Below are 13541 nucleotides of genomic sequence, written 5' to 3'. Positions count from 1 at the left end.
GGCCTCCCGCCAGCTCTCCAGACCTCCTTCCAGAATGCCTGCTGTTAGGGCTCCAGCCCCAGCAGGACACCAGGACAGTGAGGGCAGGCACAGCCAGTGTCCCTGAGTGGCCGCCCAGGCCAAGTGCCACACGGAGCCGGCAGACCCAGCGCCCACTCTCTGATGCCCGTCAAGAAGGAGGGGCCGCGTGCTTGGCCAGCATTTGGTCAGGAGCCCGGAGGAGCTACGGGTCTCCCTTCTGGGCCGGCGTCCAGCACAGGCCGAGGCTGAGCACGGCCAGGAGCCCTGCCGGGGACGCATGCGAGCCGGCCACTCTCAAGGCAGTTCAGGCTCCTGTCCCTCCCTCTGTCCCTGGTGTGCCACCGCCGGGCCCACCGTGCCTGTGGGAGGTGACGGGGCGGGAGACAGCCTGGAGGAACTAGCTGAGGTTTGACTGGTGCCTGCCCCAGCCCATGCTGGGACAGGAGCAGGAGGCCCGCCAGCCACGCTCCACGCTGTGGGGTCTGGCGGTGCTGGGGTGTCCGCCTTCCTCCAAGGGACCTCGGGCACTTTGCAGACAGAGTGAGGCCCCAGACAACTGAGGGAGGTCCCGGCAGATGACCCAGCCACGCTGGTCCTAGGAATAGAAATCTCATGGGCTATTTGGGAGAGACCTGGCTGAGGCCCCCAGTGAGATTCTTTAATCTGTGTTTGGTCCCAGCAGCTAGTATTTTCCTGGCATTTTAGACACTGCAAAACCAAGCTTATAAATCCCAGAAAATACTGTTCTACATCAGGGGTTCCGTGCCCAGCACGTTCGTCTCAGGCGGAGGACCGTGTGTCCGTGTCAGAACGCTGAGCTGGTGACCGCAGCACGAGTGACTCCTTGATGAGAACCCTGAGGCTACGGGGCCTGGGGCTGAAAACTTGCTTACCTGGAAACCCCAGGGCTGTATATCAAGCCTTGAATTTTATCCCGGTTCCAGCACTTGATCCCTAGGGCACAGGGGTCCTTCTGAGCCACCGGCATTTCCCATGGGTGGTGGTCACCAAAAGCAACAGCCATCCGCCTGCCTGGGGCGTCTCCGGCCCACACGTGCACACACACTGTGCACGGATTACACACACGTGAGTACATGTGCACACGCACACACACGCTGTCTCTAATTCAGGTGGGGGCCACTTCTAACAGCTGCACCCAAACCCATATCCCAGCGTGTGAAAAAAGAAATTTAACTTGAATAGTAACCAGGGTGCATAGAGGCGTATCCTAGTAGGAAAACCGGGCAGATCGATGGGGGAATTACAGGTTTGAGACAAGCCCGCGTTACTCACGAGGAGCCTTTATTGTGAAAGGCCACCAGTGTTCTGGAAGTCTCTGCAGGACCTGTGAGCCGTCTCATCGGGCTCCCCCAGACTCTTTGGAGCAGCTCGGCATTCTGGGAGGCGCAGGGTGGTGTGGACACGCACGCGGCCCCTGAGGTCAGACCCGTTCGCCCTCACGATCCTAGAGCCCGCTGCGTGCTGGCAGTTCCCCACCCCCGGGGCAGGTGGCCCCGGCCTCAGTTTCCCCAGCTGTTGCACAGCAAAAGTACACGGACAGGGCTGCGGGATGGCAGCGGCGCTCTGCAGACGTCAAGGAGGACACGCTCTGGGCCATTTCCTTAGGGGAGCCGCCGGGCCCTCTCGTGGGGTGTTGCTGAAGGGTGTGCTGTCCCGAGCCAGCACTCGGCACTGTCCCCGCCCACCCAGCCTGGTGACCACCCTGTGACCAGGCAGTCCCACGACCCGGGTCTCCAACACAGGTCACATGCGGGCAGCGGGCTGGGTGAGATGCCAGCCGCCCCGGGGCCTGTTCAGCTCCTCACGAGACCGCGGCCTCATCCGGGGGCGGGGGCTGGGCACCTCAAGGATCCCACATCCACCTCCCAGCTCAGGCTGGGGACCAAAGGCCCAAGCACACCTGTGGGGTCAGGACACACAGGCCTGAGGGCAGAGTCCAGATCAACATAGGAAAATGGACCCAGAAACAGAAATTGGGGTCCCTTCTCTCCACCCCCCCCCCCCCCCCACTGCGGTGTTCGCTGTAGGAAACTCTGTGCTGTTTTTGAGGCCTCCCAGGGAGGGGAGTGACAGGCTTTATGGAAACCTCCCTTCCATCGTCCCCTCTGCCAACGTCCTCACGTTCCATCGCGTCCTGTTCCTGGGGTGGCTGAGGCGGTCCCTTGTGGGTGGTGTGGGGTCCCTTGAGAACTTGGGCTCCCCTGGCATCGTCCACCCTCCCATCCCCGGGGGGCCTGCACACCCACTGGCTGTGGGCGACACTGACCCTTGGGCAGCCCCGGGGTCACTTCCAGGGACACCTCGGAGTCATTTTCAGGAAGTTCCATGCTGATGCTTGCTGACGGGTCACGTTCCCAGCACTGCAGAGTCAGGCCCAGGCGCCGCTGACCCGGGGCTCGTGTCACGGGCTCCACAGGGAGTGTTCTCTGGGGTGACTGGGGCTGCCCCCCCCCCGCACCTGCCCTTCTGGGTGCACAGACCACACACGACCAAGGGTCTACAGAGCTGCCGACCCCTCCCGGGTGGGCTGGCGGCCAGGCCCCCGGCCCACGGCACGACCACGCTGTCCTCCGCCTGCTCGCTCCTGGTCCCAGGCAAAGTCGGGAATCCTGCGTGGGTCAGGTGGCTCGGCACGTATTTTGCTCCAGGAACATTCCAGAACTTGCGGTGTGGTCTCTGCAGTGCTCTCTGACCAGCATTCCTTTCTGTTTGGCCTTTTCCAGGTGATGTGTCCAATCTGGATCCCAAGTCCTCGTTTGAGGGCACCAAACTGGACGTGGGAAACATCGTGCTGGCGTTGTACAGTGGCCTCTTTGCCTACGGGGGATGGTAGGTTCCGGAACGTCGGGGTCTCTGGGCCTTGGGACATGCAGGCTGGGTGGGCCCCGAAGCGTCCACAGGTCTGGCCCTCCGCGGTGGTTCTGGAGAGTGGCAGGAAAGCCTCTCGGGGCTGCCGCTGGCCCCTTGCATCCCAGAAGAGCACAGAGAGGGTTCCAGAGCAGCCCCGGGCGCTGTCCGCAGCGCGCCTCGGCCCCTGAGAAGATGCTCCTGGAGCCAGATCTCTGCTGACGGGCATAAAGCATTTAGGCTGAAGGCCCTGAGCCGGGTGGTTCTCGGCCTCTCCCCACCAGGAGCGAGGACCCTGTCTATGGCCCTTGCCGGCGCCTTCCGTCCCTCTGGCTCCTCCGCTGTGGCCCCTGCCCCTGGGCCAGGCTGTACTGAGCCGTGAGAGTGGCTGCCGTGCGGCAGGCTGGCGGGCAGGCAGGTGAGGAAGGCGCTGGAGAGGGTCAGGCAGCGGACAGGGGTGCCTCGGGGCACGCTTAGTGGAGTAGTGGTGCCATTTAGCGCGGGCACTGAACCCGTGCGGGCCGCCTTTGAGTCTCTTTCCACGTGGCCTCTGAGCCTGACCTTGAGTGCTCAGCGTGGACGTTAATATCCACACACGAAGCGGGCCTGTGCGGGTGGAGGTGCCCAAGACGCCGCCGTTCAGGCTGGACCGTGCGCCCGCCTCAGACACGGTGCTGGCGCCTGGGGTGGGGGACGCAGCGGGTCAAGGACGGGCTGTTGGGGGGACGGCTGATTTCCCTCAGGACAGGGTGTCGCCGTGCCAGTAGGCACCCCTGTGTCCCCAGCTGCTCACCAAGTGGTGGGGGGGGGGGGCGGGTGGTGGGTGCAGGGATCTCATCCCCAGGGGCCCAGAGCAGCCAGGAGGGGGTCCCATGGGATCTGTATTCCCCTAATGATTGTGGGAGGGAAGCATAATTAAATTCTGCTCTCTCGGTTCTAGGAATTACTTGAATTTCGTCACGGAGGAGATGATCAATCCCTACAGGTAGGAGTGTGAACAGGGACTTCTGTCATTTTCACGAGAGAAGGTTCTGCCTCCCAGCCACCCACGGGCCCACCCGCGGCCGGGAGCAGTGCGGGGCCTTGCAGGGGGTGGGGGTGGGGGTGGGAGGCTTTGGGGTTAGAACTCGTGCTGGGGAGGTGGGTGCTGGTTTCCAGCCTCACACCGGCCGCGTGGTGGCCAGGTGACCTCAGACGAGGTCCCCCCTCAGGACGGGCAGGAATTCCTGCTTCACGGACCTGGGCTCAGGGATGGGGGGTTGAGTCTCCAGCCCCGGTTCACACAGCTGCCCGTCCGCAGGGCCAGCTTCCAGCCGCTTACCGGTGCTGGTGACACGTCCCGCTGGGCCCTTCCCCACGCCGCGAGCCTCAGGACCCGGCTCCTCGCCATCCGGTCTGGCTCCACGCCGGGCTGCGCTTAGCTGACGTGCCCCTCCCCTTCTTTCCAGAAACCTGCCCCTGGCTATCATCATCTCCCTCCCCATCGTCACCCTGGTGTATGTGCTGACGAACCTGGCCTACTTCACCACATTGTCCACGGAGCAGATGCTGACGTCAGAGGCTGTGGCCGTGGTAAGACGCCACCCTCCAGCCTGGCCGGGTCACCGAGAGGCCCACCCTGCCATCTCTGAGCCCCCGATGCTGAGCAGACCGGGCCCCTCGTCCTCGAACCACACGCTACCCGGAGGGTCAAGCTGTGCCTTGCTTGGTCCCGGGAGAGAGTAAGGTGCCGGCTCTTAACCCTGGCTCACGTGACACGCTCGGGGTGTTTGAAAGTGCCGGTGCCCAGCCTCCCCCAGGCCAGCGCTCGGTCAGCACGTCTGTGGTGGTCCCGGCCAGAGTGATTGGGTTGTTTTAGGTTTCTTTAGTTTTGAGAGAAAACACACGAGCAGGGGAGGGGCAGAGAGAGGACGGAGCGAGAATCCCAAGCAGGTTCCGCGCTGTGCGCACAGAGCCCGACTCAGGGCTTAAACTCACAAACCGTGAGATCATGACCTGAGCCGAAGTCGCGTCCTGAGCTGCCCCTGCTGGGCATCGGGGACGCTGGGTTCAGAGGAGGGGCGTGGCATCTCCGGGTCCCGCAGAGGCGGCCGACTGAGCGCCTTGCCAACCCCCAGACCACGCGGGGGTCCCCAGAGCCGGTGGTCTCCCCACCTGCAGTGCCCACCCCTTCCACCTTCTGAACGAACCCCAAGCCCCGCTCTGGGCCCGGTGTGCGGGGCCGGCCAGAGGTAGCACTTGTGCTGATGGGGGAATGTGGGTGCCCGTGAGAGGTGCCCGAGGGAAGTGCCCGCAGGCGTGGATGGGGAGTGAGGCCCGGGGCACCGTGCCAGACGAGGCCCTGTCCCTGGGACCGCCCCCCACAATCCAGTCCCCAGGGGCTCGCTCCGTGTGGAGAAGCCTCCTGACGAGCACGTAGGAAGCCCTCACCAGGAGGGGGCCGGGCCGGGAGGCGCCGCGGGGCCTGGGGGCTCACGCTCCGTGTTTGCCTAGGACTTCGGGACCTATCACCTGGGCGTCATGTCCTGGATCATCCCCGTCTTCGTGGGCCTGTCCTGCTTCGGCTCTGTCAATGGGTCCCTCTTCACGTCTTCCAGGTGAGCCCACACCAGGACCAGCCTCCCGTCACCCGAGGCAGAGTGGGGGGCCGTCCCTGCACACCGCTGTCCAGTGCGTGTTCGAAAGCCTGCTTCCTCACTGAGGAATACGTAGCCGTCAAAACGTCCCAGTAATGCAGAACTGCGGGACCCGTGGCCTCTACCCTGCCCCCCTGGTCCCCTGCCCACGGGCGACACGACTGTGTCCTTCTGGAATCTTTCATGGGTTCGCTTCAAACACGGCCCGGAGGGGGGGACGGAGGCGAGGAAGGCTGAATTTGCCCCTTTGCCAGCTGAGCCCATCAGGGCCCCTGAGAAGCCCAGCCCTTGGGCCCGGCCCTCTCCGCTCCCCCCGCCCCGCCTGGGGGCCCACGGGGCGGAGGCTGAACGCTCGCTCCTCTGTCCGCAGGCTGTTCTTCGTGGGGTCCAGGGAGGGCCATCTGCCTTCCGTCCTCTCCATGATCCACCCACGGCTCCTGACGCCCATGCCCTCCCTCGTGTTTACGGTAGGCAGGCTGTGCCGTCCAGAGTCCTGTCTTCCGGCCCCAGTTGAAGTGGGAGACTGGCGCGTCCCTCGGGGCCCGCCTTGGGGGGCTCCCTGGCGGGAGGCCACGCGTTCCCTCTGCATGAAGCCTGTTGCGGCTTCGCCTGGCGTCCGCTGGCTGCAGACGGGAGGTGGACGCCGAGACAGAGCCCCCTGACGCCAGTGTTTTCTCATGTTCTGCTTTCACCGAATGCCAAAGGGCACCGGATTCTTTCATTCCCAATACTACACGTAGTGGCTGAAAAACAGAAAGCCTCGGAACAGCCTGGAAGCGGGTGAGGAGAAGACTCTCCCACGAGACCGCTGTTGACAGGCAGCTCCCTGAGCTGTGTGGGCGCCGTGCACGCACAGCGTTTGCTTGCTTGACCATCACGTCGTGCATTTTTCTTCAGCTCATCCGACATCTGCCTGTGCGGGTGCACGCGGGGTGTTAGTTCTCGGCCGCTCCGGGACGGACCCCTCCCCCCCCCCCCCCCCAGGCCATAGGGGAACGGCTGGAGGCGCCTCTTCCCAGGTGGCTCCCACACAGCCACAGGCAGGAGCACGCGCCACGTTTTCTGTGACCTGGGCTCAGAAGTCACACCCCGTCACTGCTCTGCTCTTCTCTGTTAGGAGTGCGAGCCCATAGGCCCAGCGGACAGAGGGTTTAGGTCTGCCTCTCGGAGAGAGAAGGATCAAGCGATTGTTGGATGTGTTTTGGTTTTTTATTTATTGTATCTTATCAATTTTTTTAACATTCATTAGGAGAGGGAGAGACAGAGTGTGAGCTGGGGAGGGGCAGAGAGAGGGGGAGACGCAGAATCCAAAGCAGGCTCCAGGCTCCGAGCTGTCAGCCCAGAGCCCAACCCGGGGCTGGAACCCACGAACCGCGAGATCGTGACCTGAGCTGAAGTCGGACGCTTCACCGACCGAGCCACCCCGGCGCCCCCGGACGTGTTTTAAAACACGGCAGGGTTCAGTCTCAGTATTGAAACCGCCACGTGGTGGTCACGGCCGGGGTGCGCCACGTTTGTTTAAACGACCCCATAGTGTGCCAGTGACGCCGCGGCGAGGGCGGGGTTGGGGGTCCCCTTCTGCTCCCCGTGGCGCGTCTGTCTCTTCCGTAAAATCCAGGCGCCGTCACTGTTTTCCCATTTGCTCCTGCCTCTGCTCTCGGAGAACTCACGTGTTGTCCAGACCGGGCCCTCCCTTCGGAGCCAGAGCGAGCAGGTGTGGTTTCCCCGTGTCGTTCCGGCTGTCCTGCTCACCGCGTCCCCGTTTCTCTGCTTGTAGTGCATCATGACCCTCCTGTACGCCTTCTCTAGAGACATTTTCTCCGTCATCAACTTCTTCAGCTTCTTCAACTGGCTCTGCGTGGCCCTGGCCATCATCGGCATGCTGTGGCTTCGCTACAAGAAGCCCGAGCTGGAGCGGCCCATCAAGGTGAGGGCCTGGCCGCTGGGGCGTCGGCACGGCCCGGGGCCGGTCGGGGGCTTGGCAGTCACGCGCCTGAGAAACAAGGTCTGAGTGTCCGTCAGAGCCCTGGGCCGGGAACCAGGTGGTTCTGTGCCTGTGGCTTGTGGCCGGGGCCGGCCGCTGTCCCTCGCCGAGTCTCTGTCTTCCCTCGGCAAGCCAGGGGTCGGGGCCCCTTGTCCGGAGCGTTCTGGTAAGGATCGAGCAAGGTAAACGTGGACGTGCTTGTCTACTAGACCGAGAGTGACTGTTCCTTGGGAATCTCTTAAGTGCTGACACGTGATTGCAGGTGCTGGGGGTTCATCAAAGGATAAAACTGACCCCCTGAGTCTCTGGCCCCCTAGAGCTTCTGTTAACATAAGAGAAGCAGCACATGAGAACCTGAGTGCCAGGTGGGCGGGTGGCCCTGACTGGCCTGGGGCCGCGTGGAACAGCATGTCTGGAGAGGGGGAGGCCAGGCCGGGTGGAGGCGGAACTGGGGCCCCCCGAGGTCTGCCTGTCCGTGGCGCCTGCCCCTGCCTCGCCCTGCCCGGGGGAAAGCCGGGTGCCGGCCCGGCCTGAGGTGGGCACTCTGCCACCTTGTCACCTTCCCGGGGTGACTTGGTTTCTCCTAAAAGGGGGACCGGAAGGCTGGGCCCCTGCTGAGCCCCGACACTCACATCGTGGCCAGCTGGTGGCAGCTCCCGTCCCTCGTCCTCTTTGTGGTGGCGTGTGGGCCTGCCTGGCAGTCGGCACCTGTCCGTGAGCCTCCTCTCTGGCTCCCCGCCCAGCGGTCCTGCAGAGGCCAGCGGGGTCCAGGAAGGGTTCTTCCGGTGGGGGGACCCGGGAACCTGGGCCATCTTGGCCCTTGCGTGTGGTGGGCTCTGATTCTTTGTCAGCCGGGACAAGGGGTGGCCGCTGTCCTCGAGTTAGGCAGGGCCCATGGTGGGCTCTGTGCCCAGGTCAGCAGGGGCCCGCGGTGGCCACTGTCCTCGTGTTATCTGGGGCCCGTGGTGGCCACTGTCACCCTGTGATCTGGGGCCCGTGGTGAGCTCTGCCCGTGGAGCCAGGTGGCGCCTGCAGTGGGCTGACCTAGTGAGACCCCCTGTTCATCATTGTTCCCCCCCGGGGTCTCCTACGGCGGCGTGAGGATGAGCTTGCCCAACAGAGGGCACAGGCGCCCCACCCCCACCCCCGCCCCGGGTCTGTGGGCGGGTCTGTGGCTCCTTTGCCTTGAGCTCTGCGGGTGGGCTGTCTGCCCCCTGCTGTGCCAACCGCGGCTCAGCCTGTCCACAAAGGGCCCTCTGAGAAGGCACGTGCTGCCGTGTTATTAGCGGGTAGCCGCGGTCTTCCCAGAAGCGCCGGGCCCCCGCTCTGGGTGACGGCGGGAGGGGTGCCGGGCCAGGGTCTCCAGCCTGCGACGTGGGAACCGGTGAGGCCGACCTTCCCTGACCTCGGGAAGCCGCCAGGGACCAAGCTGGTTGTCGCCTGTCAGCGCCCCCTGTGCTTAGAGCAGTCATCGTCCGGCGCCGCCGTGTGCGGAGGGTCGGGGTCGGGGAGGGGGACCGAGGCGAGGTCCCCACGGTCAGGAGCCCCCACCTCGCGTGAGGCCGGCTCCGAAAACCAGTGCAGGCCGCGGCCGGGCAGAAGCTGGAGCGGCCCCAGAGGTCGGAGCCCTTCTCAGCTGGGGCGGGGGCTGGGGTGCAGCGTGTGCCCTGGGGGTCCCAAGGGAGAGATGCCTCCAGCAGGGGCTCGGGGGACACGGTGCTTTCCCCGGGGTGGACGGGACTCGTGACGCAGCGGGCAGTGGGAGGTGTGGGAAGGGAGTGCCTGGCGTCAGCTCCCTCTCCGTCCCCGTCCCCAGGTGAACCTGGCCCTCCCAGTGTTCTTCATCCTGGCCTGCCTGTTCCTGATCGCCGTGTCCTTCTGGAAGACCCCCGTGGAGTGTGGCATCGGCTTCACCATCATCCTCAGCGGCCTGCCCGTCTACTACTTCGGGGTCTGGTGGAAAAACAAGCCCAAGTGGCTTCTCCGTGGCATCTGTGAGTGCCGTTGGGCCGCAGCCGGGGCGCCCCTCGTCCCCACCCGGGGGCCCGCCGCCCCCTCCCCCCCCCCCCCCCCCCCCCGCCCCAGAGTAGGGCCATTTGGCGCTCTGACCTAACCCCACTGCCCAGGAGCAGTGGGGCACGTGATGTCCCCAGGTCCCGGGGTCGGCCAGCGTAGGAGAGATGCATCCCTGCCGGGGGGCCCATGGAAACAGCAGGGTTCGGGCCCTGGGACGTGGGTGGCAGTGACGTTCAGCCCACGTGGTCGAGGGCTAAGACGCTCAGCTCGGCAGCAGCTAATCTCAGAACAAGGGATTCCAGAAAACCAGGCTGCCTTTGACGAGCGACGAAATCCCTCCGTCTGTCGCCGGCTTGAACGCAGCTGGCTGACCCAGAAAGGCAGCGGAGGAGAACACAGGGTCCCTGCACCGCCGTCCTGGGTGCGATTGACAGGCCAGCTTCAGGACCCTGTACTGAAACAGCCTGTACTGTGGCGGGTCCCTGGAGGAGTCAGGCGGTCTGCAGGCCTGTGCCACCATCACCACGTGCCCGTGGGCCCTTGTGAGCTCTCATCGGCGCCTGCCCGCCCACCGTCGCGTTGGTGAAGCTTTGCTTCCAGCCTAGACCACCGGCTCCCGGTCGGTCATCTTTTACCGCCCCATGGGCCCAGAGCAGGAACCCCTCCGCCCTGATGTCAACACCCAGGATGAGTGTTCCCAGAGTCTGTGGTGGCAGGTGTCCATCGGGCTCCAGCCCCTCTGCGGGACCACAGGCGAGCCCCGGAGGAGGAGGGCATGCCCCAGCCCTCCAGCAGCGGGCCGTGCGCCCCATTGTGGTTCCTCATAACCCTGGGCTCTGAAAGCGAGGTGAGGGGTGGGGCCGGCCCCTGCCTGTTGCCAGGTTCCTTGGCCACCCCAGCCGGGTGTGCAGGCTGGCACCCAGCGGCAGGGAGGCCGCACATCGGGAAGGTTCACGTAGGAAGGTGGCCACTCTTGCGGCTTTGGACGGCATGGCCACGGAGGGGCAGGGGGAGCCGCGGCCCACATCACGCGGGTGCCCCCCCCAGCCTAATTCCTCTATCCCCTCCCCCCACCAGTTTCCACGACGGTCCTTTGCCAGAAGCTCATGCAAGTGGTGCCCCAGGAGACGTAAGCGAGAAGGGCCGAGAAGCTGCCGGAAAGAAACGCACAAAGATTGTGATAAAACAACTCACCTCGAAAAGCGACTCTAGTCCTGTCATCCAGGCAGCTCAGCTGAGCGCCCCACACCGTCCCTCCGCCGGGTCAGGGGGCCGGGGCCACAGTAAAAACTGGTACGAATCTAGTCCCAGAAAGTGAACTTCCACCCTTACCTCCGTGAGCGGTGGACCGAGGAGAGGCCGGGCCCCTGGCGCCCCGCGGACCGTTGGCCACGTTGGGCCCGTCTCCTTCCCACCTTGGTTTATTTGTATTATTTTTTTAACTTAAGTTTTAGGTCAAGTTGACGACACCACGATGCTTAGTTTCTAAAGAACTGAGGGGGAGCGGGGAGAGTTTCCCCTCACGCCCCCCCAAGGCACGATTGCCTCAGAGGGACCAGGTTGTTTGCGGGGCGCGACCCTCGGCCTGGTCTCGGTGCAGGCTCCCGGGAAGGGAGGGATTCTGAGCACCAGACACTCCAGTCCCACGAACAGAGCGCCCAACACTCCGGCCTCGCCGCGTGGACCTCAGAGCTGCACTGACAGACGGCGGCCCAGACCACACGCTTGGCTTTTTTTGTCGTCGCTTGTTGCTGTCGTAGACGTAGTGACTTAGCGAACACTAATCTCGGGACTTAGGTCTCTTTGCCTTAAAGACCCAAGGGTAGATTTCCTCTCCCGTCCCCAGAAGAGAGAAGAGAAAGTCACTAGAACAGCGGCCTTCAGAGAGTGACGCTGGCCCCAGCTCCACACAAGGCGGGTCCCGAGCCCGGTGCCTGCTGTAGGTGGGGGCCTCCGACAGAGGTCACGGGCAGCTGGACGATCCCGGAGCTGAGCCGCCACCGGTGTGCACTACCCGGGATGTCGGTGCAGAGCCAGCTCCGGGCCAGACCCCAGTCACCCGGGATGCACTGGGCTTCCGACCTCGTACGTCCCACCCTGGACGCCAGCCTCAGCAACGGCAGCGTCATGGCAGGACTCGGACGTCTTCTGTGCCCGCCGGACGTGGGCCGTGGGTGGCACCGCCTCCAGCCCGCTCTGCATCCAGCATCAGAACCGGGCTATAGCTTTTTCAGGCAAAGCCCCAGACTCGGAATCTTCTAGAACCGACCAGATGAGAAAGGCAGACACTGTGACCCCTCGTGGGCTTCCCAGCCGGGGAGTCCCTCAAGGCAGCCGCCTCCCAGCCGGGGCCTGAAGAACCGACCTCACGGGCTGGACGACACCCCAGCCAACTGCCTGGCCCCAGCCCCGGCCCCCTCCTGCACGGCCGGGCCCTCTTCACCGCTCTGACTGCTGCTCCGGAGACTTGTGTCTTTGTGGTTCCCAAGGCGCCTTCCCCAGGGGCGGCAGCTGGGGCCTGGCCAGTGTGTCCTACTCTGGCTGGCGGCCCCGGGTTACCGCTGTGTGAGGGCAGGGAGCACCGCCCTCCAGGGTCGTGCATCTCCTGCCAGACCCCCATCTTAGGCCCCGGGTGGCTCTGTTTTGGTCCCTGACTGCTGACCACCTCCCCCGGGGCGCGCTGAGCTGAGCCTTCAGGCGTCCGGAGGCTGAGAAGTGGGCCGGGCCGCCATTCCTCCTGCTTGGGGACGGAGCACAGCGCTGGCTCTGGGGGGACGCAGGGGGCTGGGGGGCGGGTGTGGGGAACTGGGGCAGTGTCGCCTTGCGGGGGTGGACCGGGGGCCCGGGGACCCTGTCTCACACAGGCGGCACTGGACGGGGGGTGCTGGAGGGGGCCCCGGGAGGTCACAGGTAGTTCTGACATGCGACTGTCCCCGCATCTGGCTGGCAGGTCTGCCGTGAAGGGGGGTCGGAGCCCAGGCTGCAGTTCCTGGAGCTGTGCCCCCCCTCCCGGCCCAGGGACCTCCTCAGAAGGCGGGGACCACCCAGGCTCCATGCAAGCCCGCAGACACTACACGGCGCCTCTGTGGTGACCTTCCAGGCGGGACAGGGACTCTGTCCGACCACCCTACTGACAGGTGCCCCCGAGCGCTCCCCATTTGTCAGGCTTCGTTTGTTTTAAACCAAACCCAGTCATAACCATGAGCGTTTGTTAGCGGTTCTGCTGTTTGATCCTGTCCGACGTGTCGCTAATTTGCAGGGTGCTGTTGGCAGTATGTCTATTTATTTGCGGGGTCGATGGCCTTGCTGCTTCACAGTGTTCCCGCTGTCTAGTGTCCCTGTTGGCGTCGCGGCCACGTCAGCCCGGCCGGGACACCTGCCGCGTAACGGTGTCGCTTCATGTCTCTTTCTCTTTTCCCGTTAATGGCTAACCTGTTGCGCTGGGCTGGTTCAGGGTGGGGAGTCGGGGGCTTTTCGTTTGTTTTTTAAAGAAAAACGATCAGAATCTTAAGTGCTGCGGGTGGTTTTCTGTGTCCTGTTTCCAGCGCCACGTTCAGGGTGTAGGGACGGGCCTGGGCATTCTCCCCACAGACGGGGGTGACCACACACACCTCTTGGCCCACCTCATTTGTTCGCTCATTCATTCATTCACCGACAGGGCCTCCTTGGGGCCGGCAGAGCGGGAGGCCGGACGTGGGGGCCGTGGGCCCTGTCTCGGGATGTGTGGTGAAGGCCGGGCAGGAGGCAGAGAGGCAGGGCGAGAGTCGAGGTCGGTCTCTTGGAGGGGCCGCTGGAGTCCGGATGGAGGAGACCCCGAGGCGGGGAGAGCACCACGGGGAGGCACGAGTAGCTGGGGGTCGGGAGGGAGGGCGGCCCCCGGTGGAGCAGGGCCGAGAGCCACGGTGACACAGGCCCACGGACGGCACTCACTCAATTCCGGCAGACTCCATTCGGAGCGTCAGCGTTCGAACGGGGCCTTGAGGACCAGCAGGACGGGGGTCTGCCGGGCCAGAAAG

General features: G+C 64.5%; 1 protein-coding gene across 1 annotated transcript in view; it reads left to right on the top strand.

Annotated features, from left to right (window-relative positions):
- SLC7A5 (solute carrier family 7 member 5) overlaps positions 1-13036 on the top strand; it is a 33152-nt gene extending 20116 nt beyond the window's left edge. The window contains exons 3-10 of the mRNA XM_043599845.1: positions 2766-2871; positions 3830-3874; positions 4338-4461; positions 5383-5486; positions 5896-5992; positions 7303-7452; positions 9326-9503; positions 10603-13036. Coding sequence (XP_043455780.1) covers positions 2766-2871; positions 3830-3874; positions 4338-4461; positions 5383-5486; positions 5896-5992; positions 7303-7452; positions 9326-9503; positions 10603-10658 — 860 coding nt within the window. The 3' untranslated portion in view covers positions 10659-13036. The remainder of the gene's footprint in view (positions 1-2765; positions 2872-3829; positions 3875-4337; positions 4462-5382; positions 5487-5895; positions 5993-7302; positions 7453-9325; positions 9504-10602) is intronic.
- Positions 13037-13541: the final 505 nt, after the last annotated feature.

The sequence above is a fragment of the Prionailurus bengalensis genome, chromosome E2, assembly GCF_016509475.1.
Source record: "Prionailurus bengalensis isolate Pbe53 chromosome E2, Fcat_Pben_1.1_paternal_pri, whole genome shotgun sequence".
NCBI classification, from domain to species: domain Eukaryota; kingdom Metazoa; phylum Chordata; class Mammalia; order Carnivora; family Felidae; genus Prionailurus; species Prionailurus bengalensis.
Note: the sequence above shows the minus strand (reverse complement) of the source record. Positions and strands in the feature narration are given on the sequence as shown.